General features: G+C 46.2%; 2 protein-coding genes and 1 long non-coding RNA gene across 3 annotated transcripts in view; 1 reads left to right on the forward strand and 2 right to left on the reverse strand.

Moving 5' to 3' along the window:
* Positions 1–18085, forward strand: part of LOC137205491 (uncharacterized) — a 77590-nt gene extending 59505 nt beyond the window's left edge. Inside the window, exon 2 of the long non-coding RNA XR_010934183.1 lies at positions 18020–18085. This is a non-coding gene — a long non-coding RNA (uncharacterized lncRNA). The remainder of the gene's footprint in view (positions 1–18019) is intronic.
* Positions 10–12653, reverse strand: IAH1 (isoamyl acetate hydrolyzing esterase 1 (putative)). Its single transcript, XM_067703741.1, is given in 7 exon segments — positions 10–362; positions 1762–1883; positions 3708–3881; positions 6120–6194; positions 6197–6267; positions 10562–10614; positions 12536–12653. Coding segments are annotated over 7 exon segments (762 nt in total). The 5' UTR covers positions 12617–12653; the 3' UTR covers positions 10–176.
* The window catches only part of CPSF3 (cleavage and polyadenylation specific factor 3), a 43384-nt gene continuing 38631 nt past the window's right edge, over positions 15288–20040 (reverse strand). Inside the window, exons 16-18 of the mRNA XM_067703734.1 lie at positions 19390–19459; positions 17252–17348; positions 15288–15474 (exon numbers count right to left, since the gene is read on the reverse strand). Of these exons, the coding sequence (XP_067559835.1) occupies positions 15373–15474; positions 17252–17348; positions 19390–19459 (269 nt within the window). The 3' untranslated portion in view covers positions 15288–15372. The remainder of the gene's footprint in view (positions 15475–17251; positions 17349–19389; positions 19460–20040) is intronic.

Consider the following 20040-nt stretch of genomic DNA (forward strand, 5'->3'; position numbering starts at 1 on the left):
ACAAAGCTGTCCTGAAAACTTCCAATGCTTTTATTAATCTTGGTGGCAGATGTCTGTGATTTTTATTGCAGGGTCATGAGCAAAGGTTTAAACTTCTCTGACCACTTATCTTGGGGTCTTTGTGCACTGGCGACTTCCTGTTCTGTAGATTAACAGCTGGACTTGGTTTTAGGTGACTAGTGGGCCCCGTCTCCCAGAAGACTTAGTTCTGGTTTTGCTTCTGCTATGTCTCGCCAGTAAGGGAGCAACAAAAGCAGTGAAGAGACTTTCTCCTCTATCGAAGGCCAAAGATAGGAGAACAAAAACTCATTTCCTTTTGGTGATAAATGTAGTCCGTCTGACAAACAGGAAGAAGAAAAGTCCTGTAAGGGGAAGAGAACACAGTTAAAGGGGTGGCTGGTCTCCCAGCTGTGGCCCCAGGCGGCGAGTCCCCGGCCTGAACAGCAGCCTCTGGTGCTGCGTTAGCTCATCAAATGCTCCCACGCCCTTTGTGGAGGGACAGTGTCTGCATATGACACATGGAGCGTCACAGAACCTCACACCATTAATGAGCGCCTGAGCCGAAGTGTCCTTCCAAGTCAGCAGACGGAAGAAGAGGATCAATGAGTGAGTACAGCACGTTGATGTAGCCAACAAAGTGAAAAATTTGTTACAAGAGCTCAGGGCCCAGTGTGTCAAATTGTTTTTGACTCTTCTCAGTCTAGGAATTAAATTGACAGGCACAGTATTAGATGAAAAGACTTTGTACTGTCCAGAGTCCAGACGCCCCACCCCTGGAGCCCCTTCTCCTTTGGGGAAGAATCCTTTCCCTATGCGGGAGCTCCGCCCATCCCCATTAGAACTTGGAACTGGTTCATGACTTGCAGACCAGGGATTCCGATTAGCCGCACTCCTCCCGGGCCTTAGTTTTCTCATCTCTGCTGTGTTTGTTTGGTCAGCTGATCGCTGAGGAAGACCTTCCCAGCTCTGGACTCTTAATACGTTAGGTAAGTCTAAAAGGACTTCAAAGAGCCACTAGCCCAGCAGTCTGCAGTTTCCTTTTCTCTAGCAGCATTACTTTTCCAAGCCATCTCAGGTGGAAGCGTAACGCAGACAAAAACACAGCTCTGGGTGCTGGCTCAGCAGTCACGTGGCCAAGCCTGCTCCCGACCTGGGAACGCACAAGGTGGGTCAAGTCCACTCAGGGTGCAGAGGAACACAAACATGGCCTTCTCGTCTGCAGTGGGGCTGCTGGGTCCCACGTAAGCGCGCGTTTATTTAACTGTACAGGAGGCTGTCGTGCTGTCTTCCGGGGTGGCTGTGTCATTCTGCACGGGGACTGGCTTTTCACCTTTTATATTTGTAACTGGGCTTTCTGGCTATAAACCAATTAGAACTCCATACCTCAACTATGAATTTTAGTTAATACCATATGCTACTTAAATGCATTGTTTTGCCTCTTTTAACTTTCCCCCTCTCCATATTATAAAACTTGGCCTAGATATTCTTAAACATGAACCATTTATTGCTCATTCATTTCACTACATGCCAACTCCTATTAAAGGGGGTCCCAGAGCATGGTGCCGGTACAGCACCAGGCCAAGCACGGTGCTGGGTGTGCAGGCAGCCCTGCAGCTCCTCCACTCCAGCCAACGTTTTCATTCCATTTGGTGAAAAGGACAACTGTCTCACCCACTCAGAGCTGCTCCAGGAGGACAGTGCACAGCCTGGTCACTTCTGCGTGACCCTACTCACCCGACAGGACCGAGCATGCCACTATACCTGACTGTCCTTCTGCATCAGGGTCCACAGGTCAAGTGCATCAATCCCACAGTCCTGGGCTACTTGTAAACAGGCCCTGGCATATTCACCGACGACCGAGTTGAGGCGATTTAATTTGCACCCTATGGAGAAGAGAAAATCCAACTGCTGGATTTTATGCAACTGATAAACCCAAGTGCTGGTCTTTGTGCAAGTTCTACTACCCGGAGGGTTTCTCAGTTCAAGTGAACAGGCGTGTGCTTACAGACCCAAAGTGGGCCAGCCACGGGGCTTGGGGGACACAGGACGGGCCTCACGGGTCACTAGTGTGCTGCCCTCCCCAGCACAGGACCAAGGACGATGGGGATGAGAGGCCATGGAGGGCATCTAGAGGACACCGAATAGACACAGAGGCAGAAAAGGCCGGGGTAGCTGAGCGGCTTGGCTGGAGTGCAGGCCAGAGGCGAACGGAGTTGGGCAGGTGACCGCTACGGGGTGTGGTGGGGAGGACCGCTGGGCTCAGGCCCCGAATTGTTATGTGTAATGAGAAGCCACAGCCACGTAGTGGAAAAGTCACTTGTAGACTTTGGACCAGAGAAGGCGAGAGCTGGAAGGGAGCACAGAGGTCACTCAGGCCAGCCTGGGGGTCAGCAACCTTTCTCTGCCATGGGCTGGACAGGAGTCAGGCTTTACGGGCAACTATTCAGCCCTGCCGTCACAGCTCCAAAGTAGCCACGGACACCATGTAAACCGTGGGCCTGGCCAGTGAAACTGTACTTGTTGTAGGCGATGGGGCGTCGTTTGCCCACCGCCCCCGCAGTGTGGGGACTCACACTCAGGTACAGCAGGATCACCGGGGGATGCACTGGGCGCTCCCCTAGACTTCTGCTTCCACAGGTCTGGGATGAGTCCAAGAATCTGCACTTCTGCCAAGTTCCCAGATGACACTGATCTGCTAATCTGGGACCACGGGAGAACCACACGTGGTCCAAAGTCATAAACCTGGCTAAAACTAGAGTGATACAGCAGGACTCATTACACACACGTCTACAAGAGTGCAGCAGTCTCATGAGAGGTGCCCACCGCATTCTAGATACAGATTTTTTTATTCTATTATAGTCCATTAAAAAAATGTCACAACTCACTTGGTTTCGCGATCTGCGCATGGGTTGTGACCTGCAACGTGAGAAGCACTGAGCTCTGGCTGCACTCCTCTGCCCGTCCAGGCTCAGCCTGAATGCTTCCTGTAGCGACTTTCCACCTCACAAGTGATCATTTTGACCTAAAATCGCCCTTGATGGTGCCCATGGGGGTCTTCCCTTTGCCCTCTGGAGCTAACAAGCAGGGCCTTCTGTCCTCTTTATGTGACGGCGCCCTTCAAATATGTGATGACAGCTGGCCTAGCTCCCCTGCTAGCCCAACAGCAGTTACTGGGTTCCAGTCATCTCTGTATCCTGCGCACCTGGCCAGGTCCTGGTATAGCACATAAAAGTGCCAAGATGCATAGTTGGTGGGGACACAACAGGAGCCAGAACCCTGGCGCTGGTGAGCCCCGGAGCAGCCTCCAATCACTCAACCACCAGTTGGCAGCGGCAACTGGTGGCAGCGGAGAAGGGGCCATGTGCAGGTGGAAATGGGCAAAGCAACCTCCCCCTGCCGTTCAGAAGTCAGGAGACACCCCGAGTGCGGATGTCAGTGTCAAAGCGCAGCCAGCCCGACCCTCAGCGCCACGGCGGTGGCCTCCTGTGCACCCCGGAGTCGGGCAGATACCAGGCCCGGGGCCTGACTCACGCACGGCCAGAATCCTTTTCTGTGTCACGCTACGACGTGCTGGGAGCTCTGCTTTAACTTCTGTCGACTAAAGCAGACAGACGGGAATTCACAGGCCCCCAAGAAGCCGAGGCCCCAGGCTGGAGACCAGGTCCCACCTGCTCCTCCCCGGGCCTGGCATCCGGGCCCGCACTCACCTGAGCTCAGGAGCTCACCCGCTCCTGTCCCCGTGCGGCCTCACAGAGCGGCGGGCGGTGGCGTGATGCGGATAAGCCTGCTCTCGGGCACGCCCACGGACTGCAGGTGCTGCACCGTGCTCGTCAGGTTTGCCACGTACTCCTCCAGGGGGATGCGCTGCTTGGGGTTCTCACCTGTTTGGGAGGAACGCGGACACTTCAGCCCAAATGCACATTTGCTGTAAGTGATGACAATTAAGGTTAATGCACATTCACAAATGGGCATAACTCGTGACGTCGCTGGGGAACTGTTTAGTGCCAAGCGCAGAAAGAGAAGAGGGAAGAGTTCAAGTACAGAGTCCTACATAAAACAGACTCCAAAGGCTCTGGCTCGGGGCCTTGTAAGCGCTCGTCTTTCCTCCTTTACTGGTCATGTGGCTATTAGTCAATTAGGCTGAATTTGTTAAGAAGTAAGACCTGCGCTGGGCAGTGAGCCTGCCCAGGTTCTAGCCCGGCTTTGTCACTGGCTAGCCACGTGCCCTTGGACAAATGATCAGCCTTTCTGTACCTCCGTTTCCTCGCTGGTAAAATGAGGATGACAGTAGGGTCTACCTCATAGGGTAGCTGTGAAAATTACATCAGCAAAGTGTGTAAGGCACTTAGAACAAGGTGCCTGCTGGGAAGGAAGCCCTCAATAAATAAACTAAGCAACAGCTAACGTCACTGCAAAGGATTCCTTCTAGACAGGCTCACACACGGCTCCCTGCAGGCCATTTGCAAACCACACGTAAGTATAATCTAGGAGAAAAGTAACAGCACTCATGGTCCTGCCACCCAGAAAACCACTGCTGGCACTTGGTCATCTTCTTCCCAGTCTTTTCCATGCAGATATGGAGACTTAGAAAAAAGAGGGATCACACTGAAGATAAACGACCATATTGTGCTTTTTTTCACACAACATTATGAGCATCTCTGTTCCTACAAAAAGTCCTCAAAACCATGGTGTTTAGGTGTCGGGTGACCACATTGGCTGCTTCTGTTTCCTTACTGTGCAGCATTCTAATGTTTTGCTATTATAAATACCTGTGCATAGAAGTCTTTACACATATACCTGGCTGCATTACATACTAGGCGTTTCCTTAGGCTGGGTTTCTAGATGAGGGAAGTCTCTAGGGAAGCTTTCCAGAAAGGTTTCAAGTTTTCCCACCAGTACTGTAAGAGTGCCTGTTTTCCACACTTGTCAGCTGTAAGTATTACTGCTTAAAACCATGGATTTGAGAGTCAAAAAACCAAAACTCCTTGTTTCAGTTTTCATTTTGTGGATAACAGAAGTTTTACACATTTTCAAACATGTACTGGCTACTAAATTTCTCCTGTTTCGATTACCTGTTTCTGCCTTTGCCTATTTTTTAAACTGGAGTTAACATTTTTCTTAATTGATTTCTACATTAAAGACATTAACCTTTTGTCTCTCATGCTTTTGCAAACATTTTCCTTAATGTGTCATTTTCTTCTTTTAATAGTTTTTTTGACACAGCTAATTTATTTCACAAATCTATTTTTTCCTTTGCAGTTTCCTCCACTGCAATTTCCTCTAAGTTTTTATACTTAGAAAGTATTTCTCCTTGTCCTATATTTGATAGAAATTCACCTGTTTGAAAACTTCTGGGTTTTTTTTGGAGCGAGCTTACAGTCTCCACTAACACCTGTAGTCTATGCTCTCACAGGCGGCAAGACTTCCTTGCATCACAGTCAGCAGCTGTCCCTTCCTTCCCTTCTATCCAGCCTCACCAGAGAGGCCCGACCGTGTGCCTGTTAATAGCAGACCTTCGCTGCCGGGGGTGGGGCATGGGAGAAGCCTCTGGAAGCTGACTACTCTTCTCCTTTATGCTGAGCAGAGGGCTCTCCTTTCACGAGTAGGAAAGGAAGAAAGGCCTGTGCCTCTAGTCACAGCAGCAGTTCTTCCAAAAATATGGAGACATGTCTCCTGTTCAGACCTGCTTCCCATCGCCCAGGAGTCAAGCCTGTGCTGGGTCACGGCGCTGCTGCCCTGAGCTACCCTTTCTCCATCAGTGTGAGTCACACAGCAAGGTGTCCAGTTTGACCTCTCTGCTGCCAACTACATCAACTAAAGAGAAAGAAACATTAGAAATTGAGCACAGCACTACTGGACTCTAAAAAACAGTCAAGTGCTTGAAATTTTAGGTCTGCCAATGACCCAGGCATGTAGAAAATAAGTCGGGAATAAAATTCACTGACATTAAAGAAAGCCAGAAGAAATACAAGGAAGTAAACTCAGGGAACTCATTATAAATTTGGCAAAACTTTACCTACTGGGAGATAGGTAAACAGATGAAAAAAGTATATAAATTTAAGTTTGCCCTAACGAAAAAAACAATTAAAAATGAACTAGGAAAACAAGAATGCCTTTACCTTTTAGCGCACTGTCACTGGCACCGAAGAAAACTGTACCTGCTGCTGGGCTGTCCAAACTGCTCCCCTTCCGGTTAGCCTCGCGAGGATAATCTTCACCCATCTGGTATTGTAACCCGAAAATCCACGATTCAGAACATCGCATTTTCTGAAATGAAAAAGTTTTAAAGATGAATTGTAGGGACTTCCCTGGTGGCACAGTGGTTAAGAATCCGCCTGCCGATGCAGGAGACATGAGTTCGAGCCCTGGCCCGGGAAGATCCCACATGCCGCGGAACAACTAAGCCCGTGCGCCACAACTACTAAGCCTGTGCCCTAGGGCCCGAGAGCCACAACTACTGAGCCCACGTGCCACAACTACTGAGCCCACGTGCCACAACTACTGAAGCCCACGCACCTAGAGCCCGTGCTCCGCAACGAGAAGCCACCGCAGTGAGAAGCCCGCGCACCACAATGAACAGCAGCCCCTGCTCGCCGCAACTAGAGAAAGCCTGCGCACAATGAAGACCCAATGCAGCCAAAAAAATAAATTAAAAAATAAAATTTAAAATAATAATAATAAAAAAGAATAATTGTGAGCAAAGAACTATTTCTGGTCGCCTGTAGGCAACCTTCCGTGTGGGAGGGTGTGCTTGGGCTCACAGTGCCCGCTCTGTGCCATGGCCCTGCTGCTTGCCCAGGTGTCACTTTGGTAAGATCAGAGCAGCAGCAGAGTTGAGGCATGTTCGTCGCCTTCATGGTTCCAAGATGTAGCAAGTCCATCCCATTCCTTGATGAGAGAGGTTATGAATAATAATGAACAGAGGGGCTATGCAGACTAGCTGATTTCATGCATGGTCAGCGGGGTACTTTTGAAATGGAGTTTACAGCAGGCAGGTATTAAAGGTAGAAAGGCACTAATAAGCTGGAACTCTAATGGGATAAGCGTACACGGAATTCCTGAGACTTATTTTACAGACCGTTTTTTAAGGGGAGGTTTAGGTTTACGGAAAGACTGAGCAGAAGGTACAGACTTCCCCTAACCCCCAGCCCCACTCCCCGACGACCTACACCACCCACCAGTGGGTGCATTTGTTACAGGTGCCAAACTACACTGACACACGGTTCTCATTATTACCCGGTGGTTTTGATTCAGTAGTTTTAGTAAATATGTATTAGTTGTGTTTCAGTTTAAACCAGTTTAACGGGCATTTTATTCCTTCTTAAAAATGTATGATTTGATTCACAGTACTGTATGGTATACTGAAAAAACCAACCATGGAAACTGAGCTGGCTGCCTGCGTTAGAATCCCAGCTCCAACACTGAGTAGCTGTGACTTCGGGTAGGTTTGTAGATGTTTCAAGTTGTCCACTAAAAAAAATTTTTTTCCCAATGAATCTCCAACTTCAATTGATGGTTAGCAAACCGATGTGGTTAATTTTGGTGTACGGTTCAAATTCCTACATATAAGCAACTAAGCAGAGAAGCCAGGGCACCAAGAAATAACTGCAGGCCAAGGGCCAGGCACCGGAGGCCAGAGGACTGCAGGGGGGGGACTCCTGTTGGACGCTTCTCAGCATCTATAAGCCTTCGGGGCAACAAAATTTCAGCCACGTTTATTTCTAAGTGTGGTTCTTGTGTTTTTAGTGTGTAACGATTACAAAATGCTGACTAGCCATTTTAAAGCCTCCACTTAGAATACTTTAAAATGGAACACTCTAGAATTTTGACAAGTCTGTCTTACATCCATCCAGTAGTTCAGTCACGCACGGCAGCACTTTAAAAAGCAAGAGGCAGGCGGAGCGGCTGGGCCCGTGAGCCATGGCCGCTGAGCCTGCGTGTCCAGAGCCTGTGCTCCACAACGGGAGAGGCCACAACAGCGAGAGGCCCGCGTACCGCAAAAAAAAAAAAAAAAAAAAAAAAAAGCAAGAGGCAGAACAGCTCCCTCCCTGAGGCCTGTATGCTGTGGCAGTGACGCAGAGCAGCCAGTGCCTGGATCTCGCTGCCCTCGACTGGCAAGGAGGCCTTGACAACTTACTTAATTTCTCCGGGCCTCAGTCTTCCCAGCTGTGAGAGATGAACACTAATACCCAATCTGCTAGGATATGTGAAGATTAAAAGTAATGTAGTGGCCAGATACGTACAAGGAGCTCAATAAATGCCAGCCATTATAAATTTAAAAATATATATATATATATATATCATTATTATGAGGCTGTGAACCAAAAAAACTGCTAGTGAGGCCCATGGTTGAAACTGTTAAAGTTCCCTTCTGAAAGGGGAAGAATATCTGAATTTCTCTGGATTGAATAACATAATCAATAGTGCCCAAGTTATTCAAAAGGCTGGAAGAAACTGGAAAATTAAGAAAGGTTTTTACATGAATTCCTGGCTAATAACAGGTATTTAAGTTCAGATGAAGTTGGGAAAAGGATAGGAATTAACTAAAAGATTCCTTCCAAAACATCCAGGCTCTGTAAGATTGATTGCCTTCCAGAAAAAATGTAAATTAAGTTTTTATAAATGACAACAGGCAAGACCATATCTTTAAAAGCAAACAGAAGCTTTTAAAAACTGAAAAAGGTGAGTTTTTTCTAACCTTTCAAACCAAGTATTTTTGGTTAAATACTTGGATAAGGCTAAAAAAAGATTGATGAAAATATATCAATAAATTAAAAGCATTTAAGTGGATTTAAGAATGGTTAAAATGCTTTTTGTACTGAGTATACAAAGATCTTATTTAAAGCTAAAACTTAAGGACGTCACTATGGGACACAATTACATATTTTAAATTTATTGCTATCCACGTAGTTAGTACAGAAGGGCAGTCACAGTAAGGTGACTCTTAATAACCTTCGAACTTGGAAGTTAGGTGAAATTAAAACACTGAATCAAGTCAGTTCTGGGCCTTGCACGTGGCTGAAGCAGACAGTCTCTGCAAAAGATTCACCCCCAGCGTCAACGTGGCTAAAGACCGCGTTCCTTCGGGCAGCTGTCGGTGTGGGACAAAGGGCGACGCTGCCGGCACACAAAGGGGGGGCTGGGCTGGAGCTGCGGTCCCTCTGCCGCGCACCCCTCCCGACACGGCCTCCTGCTTTCTCCCGTGGGCCTGCCTGGTGGAAGGTGGGCGCGCCCGCCCGCCCACAGGAGGAGCCCGCTCTGCCTGGGTTCTAGCTCCCGGGTCGCGGTGCCACTCTAGTTCACAACGGGCTCTCTCGGGCTTGGCCGAGGGCAGTGAGCCCAGGAGAGGGGAGGCGGGACTCACCCAGCTGAGGCCTCCCGGTGGCCGCTCGGTTTTGTGCCAAGATGCTGTCACAAGATGCTTTTAAGAGTGACATAGATAAAGCCTAACAGACCACACACTGTCTGCAGCTTCTTTTCCTATAATTACTCTCAATTCTGCAAAATAACTACTTGCTAATTAAATGGTCTTCTAGCAATCACACCTGTAAACAATTCTGACAAGATTTTAGTACTAACATTATTATGTACTGGAGAAACATTTGCAATGCCTGCAGTTTTTCAGACCATTTGAATAATTATTTAGCTTTTCCATATCTTCTATTTGATGAGAAAAGGTTAATGGACTAATTAAACAGGTACTGAATTTTTAAAAAATAAGGAGCCAGTACTTATGGAGCACTTCTCACGGGCCACGCACTTGACTAAGCAGAGCACAGCAGCTGACTCACCCTCCGACAGGAGAGCAGGGCCCTTGGCATCCCCAGAGCTGGAGGATCCTGGGCGCTGGGGCCAGGCCACCTGACACTTCTTAGTTGTGTGACTTTGTTATCTACCTCTCCCCACCTTATTCTTCTCAGCTATAAGATGGATAGGAGGATGATAAATCACTGTATTACTGGGCAGTTGTAGAGATTAAATGAGACAATAAACATGAAGTATTTTAAAGTCTCTGGCACCTGAACTGGAACATTGTTTCCCTTTTAATGATTTCTGTTTGGCAAATGGAAAACCAAAATCATCACTATTTTTATTAATCTGATATATTTTAAATATTTTTTATATATCTGATATATTTTATTATTTATTTTATATATCTGATATCTTTTATAAAGAGAATCTGGGGGGAAAAATCTCTATCCAAAATTAAATCCAACTTTGGTTTTAGAATATATTTTGTATTCTTTCAATTGAACTCCTTGCTAATTATTTAAATCGTACCCACCATAACTGAAACAGACCTTGTCTTGTTTAGATAGTGAATAGCTGTATTTTCGGATCCAAGCCCCTAATATATTTTACAACTTTTAGGGTTTGGTTTCATGAGGTGGCGAAGTTTAACTGAACCTGAGCGCTGCCCTTCTCTCCCCCAACCCCTCATACACACTAACTAGGAAAGGCCTGCAAAGACAGAAAAAGGAGGAACGTACTGTTTCAAACTGCATCATTCACTCTCTTCTCCATCAATAAACTCAAGTAGGAATCTAGAAACTATCCTCACCTGACCAGCTTGTCCGCCAATGACGCTCCCCACCCACCCTGCTGGAAAGAAAACTGCAGAAAGAAAAGCCCATTACGCTTCATCAATGTAATTAGGCCATATTGCTCAGCGACTCCCCTCTTGTTTTCTCTTTGTACTCCCTGACTTCTCGGCCTTCACCATTTGCTTTGCTCCGCGGTCGTTTTAGGGATTACTAGAGCTACACCTCAGCAGCACTCTGGAAGCAAGAGGTAGTTTTCTTCCCTGTCAATTGGATTTGAGCCAATCACCTGCATTTTATTGAGACCTATATTAGACTCAGTGTTATCTAGAAAAGTTACTTAAATCTAGGTACAAGAGATGAAATCAACTGTATGTTCAGTTAGGAAGTGAAATCCACACTACACTACCTCTTCATAGTTGAAAGAATAAAGAAATTAATTACAGAACTCAGGGTGAATATTTTTTGATATACATTCCCACGGAACTTGGAGAGTCCTTACTGCCCTAGATGCCTAAAAATAATGTTACCAATTGTTAGCATACACACAGAAAACTGGTTTAGGAAGTCATGTCTGAATGTGAGAAGAATAAAACAAAATGAAAAACACCATGGGAAGGTAATTTTTAAAACGTGCTCCCCCTCCCTGAAGTAAGAACATCTATTTTTCCTTGAATGAGAGTTGAAATAATCTTGGCTGAAAAGGTGATCTGGGACCTGGGGTCCTCGGCTGCAAAGCTTGCCCCTGGACCTACGTCTCCTCCTTCAGCAACAGAATACAAAGAAACGCTAAGGGACTAAAAATAACTGCGTTCCTGCGCAGCTGGGGCAAATTATGGACAAGACACAAAAAAGGCCAAAAACCCAACTGCCACTTCTGAAGAGCAGAGAGCCAAAGCAGGGTCCTGCGCGTGCCCCCTGCGCTCAACACCGCCAGGGGGTGGGCAAAACACCTCAGCCGCCCCTCCGCCCGACCCCCTGGACACACCCCTACCCTCACCCCACGTTAAGGAACGAGCTCGCCTCCCGCCGCTCGGGCCCCTTTTTGGGGGTGGGAGCAAGGGAAACTGTTATTGTTTTCGCTCCCCTCCTGCACCTGCAGGAGCCCCAGTCAAGCCCTGCCTGAATTTCTGGACTGGCCTCTTATCCATTTCTACTGATTGGGGAGGCCAAGAACCCTGGTCGGTATCACTTGGCAGCATCTCATTCAAGAGAGCGGCGAGACGTTCCATCAGAGAAAGCACGGGGGTTGAGTGTTTTCCGCATGGAATGGGAGGTACGAAACAGCAGGAAGTGCTTCAGGAGCCGCCGTGATCTGTGCAAGGTGACGCCCCAGGAAGCTCCGCGTGGCACACAAAGCACTGTTCCCGCTGTGAGCAAATTCAAAGTACCTTTCAGGGAAAAGGACAACAGCCACTGACCAGGAAGACACTACGATGAACACAACGTGCCAGGTCTTCCCAAAATCCCTATGAAAAATAACACAGAAAGGAAGGAGCGGCCGGCCCAGGCCCTGGCACTCCCAGCGCGTGGCGTGGACAAGTCCCTGAACTTCCCTGCACTTCGTCTCATCCGTCAAACAGGCCCCCTAAGACTAAACGGAACGTGTGTCCAGGACTGCGAAGCCGCGCTGCCCTCCTGAAGATGTCATCCTCCCTGAAGTTACCAACACCGAGAAATGAACCAATGCCAGGGTGTCACGAAGGGGCCCTGGAGGCGGCGGGGACACGACGCTCTGTGAGCGTCCAGGCCTTGGGGCAGCATCTGCTGGGGGAAGCGGGGTGCAGGGAGGCGGCCCCGACAACTTCATAACAGTCAGGAGGAATGGGCCCCTCCCGCGCGGAGGGGAGACCCAGGAATCACCGAAGAAGCCTGGCCCGCGGCTCTCGGCCAGGGTGCCGCCCCCCCGAGGGCGCGGCGAGGACGCCCAAGAGACCGGGCCACGTGGGGGCCGAGCCGGGTTCCGCGGAATGGACGGCGCCGAGCGGCGGTACCTGGGTGGTGGAGTCGCCGAAGAGCAACACCCGAGGCCAGAGCAGAGAGCTTCCGCACACAACAGCCTCGCGCAGCGCCATTATACCGGTAGCCGGGAGGTGGGGCCACGCCGGATATCCGGGCGAGGCGAATAGCCGGGGGCGGGGCAAGGCCGGATATCCGGGCGGGGCGAGCGGCCGGGAGGAGGGGCTCCCGGGGGGCTGGGAGGCGGAGGCGCCTGCGGAGTCCGACGCCTTCGCTCGTTGGCTGTCTTCGCCCGCTGGCTCTCTTTCCCGGGTCGCTCCGTAGGGGCTCCAGTAGCAGGGCTCCTTCGGCGACCAACCGGTCACTTTTAAGACGTGCGATAGCTGTTGCTTCTTGGAAAGCTCATTTTTGTCCGTTTACAAAAGCTTGGCCCCCTGCATGCATTCGGTTTTTGTTCACTTATCCGAGTCGTTAGATGCAGGGCGCGCGTGGCTACCCTGCCCTCGGGGAGCCTACCTGCCCTCTGGCCATTGTCGCCTGTCAGTTCCCCAGGCGGAAACCAACCCCGAAAGGAGAGCGATTTGGCGCTGCCACCAGATCCAGCATCACCCACCCCGCGAAGGTGGGTTCAGTTTGAGCGAGTCGCAAGCACTTCCAAGGGGCTCGTTCATCACGCAGCCCTCTCTTGTTAAGTAAAATTAGGCAAGCATTTGTCCAGCGTTTTGACCTCAAAGAGAAACGACGTGTGCTAAAGACAGTAAGGCCGACTATCCAGGAAGGACAACGATGGTGGGCTTTGGCAGTAGGGGAGATTAGGCTAAACCCTAAATACAAGAAAGAAAAGGGATTTATAGCCAAGGAGCAGGGTGAGGGGGTCAGGTGAATGTAAAAGTACTAAGAGGCGGGGTAAATCTTTGCTAAACTGCCCTGACAGAGTTCCTCCTGAAGGCAGGGCAGGGTGACATCAGGATGCGGAATTTGAGCAGCTACCCAGGGGGATCAGACCAAGAGGGAGGGATTTTTGCTAAACCGACTCGGCGAGATTCTTGCTACAACTGGGCTGAAGGGGCCAAGGACAGGACCCAAGGTGGGGGGGGGTGCTTAGAGAGAAGACAGAAGAGCCTGGCGCAGGTTTGCTCAAGCACTTTAATGAAGTGTGACAGCTGTGATAAAATCGAGCCAGAAGGGTGTCCTGAAACAACTGAGCTTAAGGTGAAAACCAGAAGGGGAGCAGTGTGTGTTAAAATAGCTGCCGTTTCCGTGGCTTGGACGTAGGGTGTTGGGGGGGAGAGTGGCTGGAGCTGGAGAGGCAGGTAGGGCGATACAGAGCGGGACCCCGTCTTCAGGCTGGATTTCCCTGGCTTCAGCTAGAATCAACTGGGAGCTTTAAGAATGTGCTGATAAAGGACCACCACTCTAGACCAACTAACAACACTTCTGATGGTAGGTCGTGGGCATCAGTACATTTTTAATGCTCCCCAGGTGATTCCAATATGCAGCCAGGGTAGAGAACCCCTGTTAGGCCAAGTTAAGGTGTTTGGATTTCATCCTAATTAATCACAGTAAAGAAGCCCTGAAGGATTTTCAGCAGGGAGGCTTTCAGCAGATCTGTTACTTTAGGAATCAGCTATAGGGAGAGGAGGGAGGGAGGCTGGGGCAGGAACCAGAGGGGAAAAGATGACTTGGACTCCGAGCCACAGTGGCGATGAGACGAGGACAGATTCAAGAGCAATTTAGAATCCTTAACTGAAATCAGCTACCTCAGGGAGAGGGGCTAGCAGAAAGGGCTTGCCATTTTTGCTGTGTATAACCTGCGTGGTAAAGATATCACAAGTGGGTAGGTTTTTTTGTAACTTAAAAATGTTTTAACATCTATCATAACACACTCTTATATGACACTTATAAAAGGTGTCCCTTAGGCCTTTGGTTTGGGCCAAAGACAAAGTAGGGTATCTTATAGAAATAAATGTATTTGGTTTCAAGTAAAAATTCAGATTCAGGCACTGAAGTGTGTCACCAAAGCACAGGGAAGGACTAAGCAATGTCAGTGCAAATTAGTGACTGTGGCTGACCGATGGCTTTAGCTTGACAGTGAGGGTAACAGCTCTTTAGCTGCCCCTTCCCGTGCTTGTTCCCACCCCCTCTGCTGAGGGAGCAGCCAGACCCTTCACTGAAGTAGAGGCCAAAGCCGCCCTGGGCAGTTGACCTGCTCCCCCAGCACCCGGCACCCGACAATCCTGTGTCCAGTTACTTGCAAGTCTGAACTGCTCGTACTTGGAAGAAAATGGATTAATGATTAAGTTATACAGTAAATGATTCAACACACATGACGAACCCTTGAACCTGAGTCATAAAAATTATATTTTGAATATCTCTGAATTGAATGTATACATACAAAGAAAATATTGAATCTCAAAAGTCCCAATTTTACAGACATATAAATTAAGGAATTTGTCAAGAATAATGGGAGGGAAGAAATAGAAAAAGGGCTTAAAACTTTAAGTGATAATATAATTATTAATTCAAATTCAGAAAATGGATACGAAAATTCAAACCATCACTCATTTCCTTCCTGAAAACGGACAATAATACATTCTGTTTCAGCTGCTATGAGCAGATCTTAAAGGTTTCTTCAGTGGGAGCTGCATACAACCCCAGAAGCAGAATCAGTAACGGCAGTTAATTTAGCAGTGCTAGAATAATGGACAATGAGTTGGTAATTTAGCAGTATTCAAATAGGTGCTGCAATAAAGGCCATTTGCCATCAAAAGTAAACAGGCTACCCCAGAGAAATTAATGTATTTTATTTTAAGTAACAGAAGTAGAGTCAAGCATTACAAAAAAGTTTAACATCTACAGAGACATAAGGTTATTAGTGAACTGGCGTGAGGGCCTCATATAGTCTCTGGGCTGCCAGTTCCACCATTTCTCGGAGGGACTCATCATCTTCACTTCCTTCTTCACATTCTACAGTCTGAAAACGAGAGCACAGACATGCCTTTCAATGGAAGTGTCTAGAATTATTATATGGAAGATAAACTAATGCTCTTTAAGAACAATCGTTTCCCATAGGGGTGGGGGGCCTTGATTATTAAGAGCCAGAATCACTGCACACCTGTGGGTCTGCACCTGGATGCAGAGACATTCCCGAGAGCACGATGACTTTGTTAGAGATTAACTTTGGAAAAAAAAAAGAATAAAGGGAAAGTCAAGTGAACTATGTTTACTTCAAAGCCCATGTTTGGATCTAGTAAATAATACTCCAAGGAATCTAGTCTGTGCAACACAAATTACTTAGCAAGCAATGGATGTGGTCATCTAATCAACATTTGGTATTAAATTTGGTTTAGATTCACTAATCATCTTTCAGTTACTCCTCAACTACAAAACACTATGCTGTTTAAAACAATTTTTATCACACAGTAAATATCCCTCATGTAAAAATTTAGGAAAGAAAAAAAAATACCCTTAATTCTATGACCTAATGATAAATCACTGTTAACATTTCAGTGCATAACCTTCTAGACTTCTGGCTATACATGTGTATTTCTTCAAAACAAAAATGGGATAATTCAGCACATTGACTATCTTGTAACTCCTCCCCACTCAATAATGTATAGGTGGACAACTCTGCACCTGAATAAATCGTTTCTAGTGGCTGTATAGATAGTATTCCATGTATAAGGGTACATCATACACATTATTTATTCAGTTATTTTATTAGATCCTACTCTTGGAAATTTAGGTCTCTTGCAGTTTTGCTAATCAATACTAAAATAGACATCCTTGTATATATATATCTTTGCTCACTTGCCTAATTATTTTCTTTGTTAAATCCTGCAAGTGGAATTGTGGATAAAGGTATTTACTTTTTGAAGGCTTTTGATGCAGATCACCAAACCGCCCTGCAGAAAGAACACACCACCTAACGTACAACCTTCTCCCTGTCCTATGTGGCACTGGAAAATAACTGTTTCCCTCTTCTTTCACCATCTCTGGGTCATATCACTGTTTAATCTGTGCCAGTATAAGCTCAAAACAGTGATATTTCATACTTTCAATTTGTATTTCCTTTAATTATTAGTGGATCTGATCTGAACATTTGTTTCATATGTTTACTGGCTCTCTATATGTCTTCTCTAGTGAATTACTTGTTTATGTTCTTAGCTTATTTTTCTATCAAGGTAAAATAAACCTAGTGTTTTCTCAAAAGAATATACAGAAGAAACCCCAAACATGTTACTTGTTTAGTAGATGAACTGCTGTAATCTTCAAAAACAACCCCGCAAGGAAGATGATACTTATTCATTTATGCTTGTGAAATAATTATAAAAGGTCTGCTGGTGCGGTGGGCGTGGGCCTCACGCTCTCAAGTTCTATTGTTTGGAAAAGCCACTTGCATCTTGCTGCAAACAGAAGAGCAGCTTCTCTGAAAGTCTGGAATCAACTGGATGCCAAAGTAGAGAAATGCTGAGGTGGATTAAGGCTTTCCATTATGAAAATGGAAAACAGTGGAGTAATAAAGACAAGGGAAATGTGTAATATGTAGCAAGTGGAAAAACGCTTATGACAGAGAAATAAAAAGGATGTAAAACCTGACATATGATAGCGTAAACACAATCTATTAAAAAAATGTAGGAAAAAAACTGGAAGAAAACGCCAAAATGCAAAAGTAAACTGCAAAATAGATGATTTTTGCTTTCACTTTATCTCCCAAGTGTCTTAAAATGTAGGAATGAACAGCTACATACCCGTGTCTCCAAGTTTATGTTAGCAGTTTTTCCATCCACTGTGACGCTAAGGATAGAACCATCTTTTACACTAACACAGTCTTCTCCAAATATGTCCCTTAAGACAAACAAAGATGCAGTATTAGGGGAAAATGCTTTACAAATATATAAAGTACAATTTTATATATTTGGGGAGAAATAATATTGAAGATAGGCCCTAGTTCTGAAGTAGAATACTGACTGTATCTACCCCTGAGATGTGCTTCTTAATTATTTTCACATACTTTGTTCATTTTATAATACAGGTGAAATACACAGCTATCGTTCATTAAGAACGCTCCATTCAGCAGGCATTGCACTAGGCACTTTATATACATTATCTTAACCTATATTAATTTTGGTAAGGAGCCCTTTTCACCCAGACCTGGGACTGCTATAGCCACAGGGTTGGAAACCAACCAACACAGAACCCGCTGCTTTTTTACTAGCAATGGAAATCAGCGCTCCTGCACCGGTGCCTGCTTTTTAGTTTGTATGACAGGGATGCTTTTTAAAATCAAAATGACAACACCAAGAACACTTCTGAAGATGTGTGACGGCTTCTGTAGGCAAAGTCACCATTTAAAGCCTAGCATTCATTTTTTAAAAGCCACGAAATGGCTGCTTTAAAAGATTATCAGTGTGGAATTTTGAGGAAAGGAAGGAACAGAAGTGTTAACATAAAAATCTCCAAACATGCAGAGCACCTCAAAACGTCTAGTTAAGTAACTTTCAATTTCAAAACAGAAGCATTGGGACTTCCCTGGTGGTGCAGTGATTAAGAATCCGCCTGCCAAAAAAAAAAAAAAAAAAGAATCCTTCTGCCAATGCAGGGGACACGGGTTCAAACCCTGGTCTGGGAAGATCCCACATGCCGTGGAGCAACTAAGCCCGTGCACCACAATTATTGAGCCTGTGCTCTAGAGCCCACGAGCCACAACTACTGAGCCTGTGCTCTAGAGCCCGCATGCCACAACTACTGAGGCACCCGCGCCTAGAGCCCGTGCTCCACAACAAGAGAAGCCACCGCAAAGAGAAGCCTGCATGCTGCAACGAAGAGTAGCCCCCACTTGCTGCAACTAGAGAAAAGCCCGCGTGCAGCAACAAAGACCCGATGCAGCCAAAAATAAATAAAAAATAAAAAATTTAAAAATGGAAGCATTTATTCAACAAGTATTTGAGAGATCTGCTATATGTTCAAGGCACTGTGCTAGATGCTGAAATCATAAAACTAAATTCAATCTTTTTATGTTTCCTTTTTGGGGTACAATACATAAGCTTAAGTTGTAGTTGTCCACTAAGAAAGTTTTTTAAAAAAATAAATTTATTTATCATTTGTTTTTGGCTGCGTTGGGTCTTCGTTGCTGCGCGCGGGCTTTCTCTAGTTGCGGTGAGCAGGGGCTACTCTTCATTGCGGCGCACGGGCTTCTCATTGCGGTGGCTTCTCTTGTTGAAGAGCACGGGCTCTAGGCGCCTGGGCTTCAATAGTTGTGGCACATGGGCTTAGTTGCTCCTCGGCAAGGGGAATCTTCCCGGACCAGGGCTCGAACCCATGTCCCCTGCATTGGCAGGCATATTCTTAACCACTGTGCCACCAGGGAAGTCCCAAGAAACAGTTTTATATGATTATTTTATTTGGAAAAAACCATTCTGAAATCAGGCTTAACAAGTACTGGAGGAAAGGGGAAAGACCTAATATTTGGCATGTAAGAAAAATGAGTTTAAAGGTAATTCATAGTTTACAGATTTACTGGGAAGAGTCTAAAAAACATTCTTAACGTGGAATTCACATTTAAGGGGAAGTAAGTACGTATAATAATTCTTAAAGGTATAGTAACACTAGGTTAAGATTTTAGCACATGTCCTTGATAACAGTGGTTTATTCAGCTACTCCAGCCACGGGAAAGCATCCTGAGGCTCTATATTAAGTGAAACGTATTTCACAGGGAAGTGGCTGACCAAGCAGGTCACATGCTCTCAGAACTGGCTAGAGTGTGTAGCTAGAAGGAAGTGGTTCAAACTGCTTCACTGATAGAAACAGAGGCACCCAGACCAGTTAAGTGACCTTGTCTGACCCCACCCCCGGCACCCTGTTGAGCGGTAACGTATGCAACACTTACTGGAGCATGATCTCCAACCTCTTGCTATAAACGTGCATTTCTAATTTTTTAGAAACCTTCTGTACTGCACCTGGGGAGAAAAGCAACAGAGGGTTCAATTTCCAAATTCCTGTTTAGAATAATTTCCAAATCAATAATTAGAATGTAGCTGCTGAGAAACCAAAGTGGTTAATTGTCGAATCCTTCAAGTGACAATGTATACAGAGCATCTACCTGCTGAGGCAAATTGATATTTTCATCACTTTATTTCATGTTCTTGTTAAGGAACCACAAGTGCATTTAAGATTATTTAAAAATTTATTTCCAATGTTTCTCCGTCTTTTCCATATTTATGAGCAGAAGTGAGTGAAATTAGAACTCCAAGAGGTCTAGGAGCACATCCATCCTCAGAGACCTCTGAAGTTTTTGTTTTATCTAAAATATTAAGTAAATTTAGCAATTCTACTACATATAATGCACTTACAGTAGTTTTAATAAAATATTTAAAATAACTTGCCAGTTAGATTACTTAGCTTTTCCCCTAAAACAAAGTAATCTGACAGTTCAGGAAGATGAGCCATACTTGATCTGAAGTTTCAATATTGCCTGGGGAATATCACTAAGTACCTCCCAGTTCATCACCAGCAACAAAACAGTGAATTAACTGGTAGT

This window comes from Pseudorca crassidens, chromosome 14, assembly GCF_039906515.1.
Source record: "Pseudorca crassidens isolate mPseCra1 chromosome 14, mPseCra1.hap1, whole genome shotgun sequence".
NCBI classification, from domain to species: Eukaryota; Metazoa; Chordata; class Mammalia; order Artiodactyla; family Delphinidae; genus Pseudorca; species Pseudorca crassidens.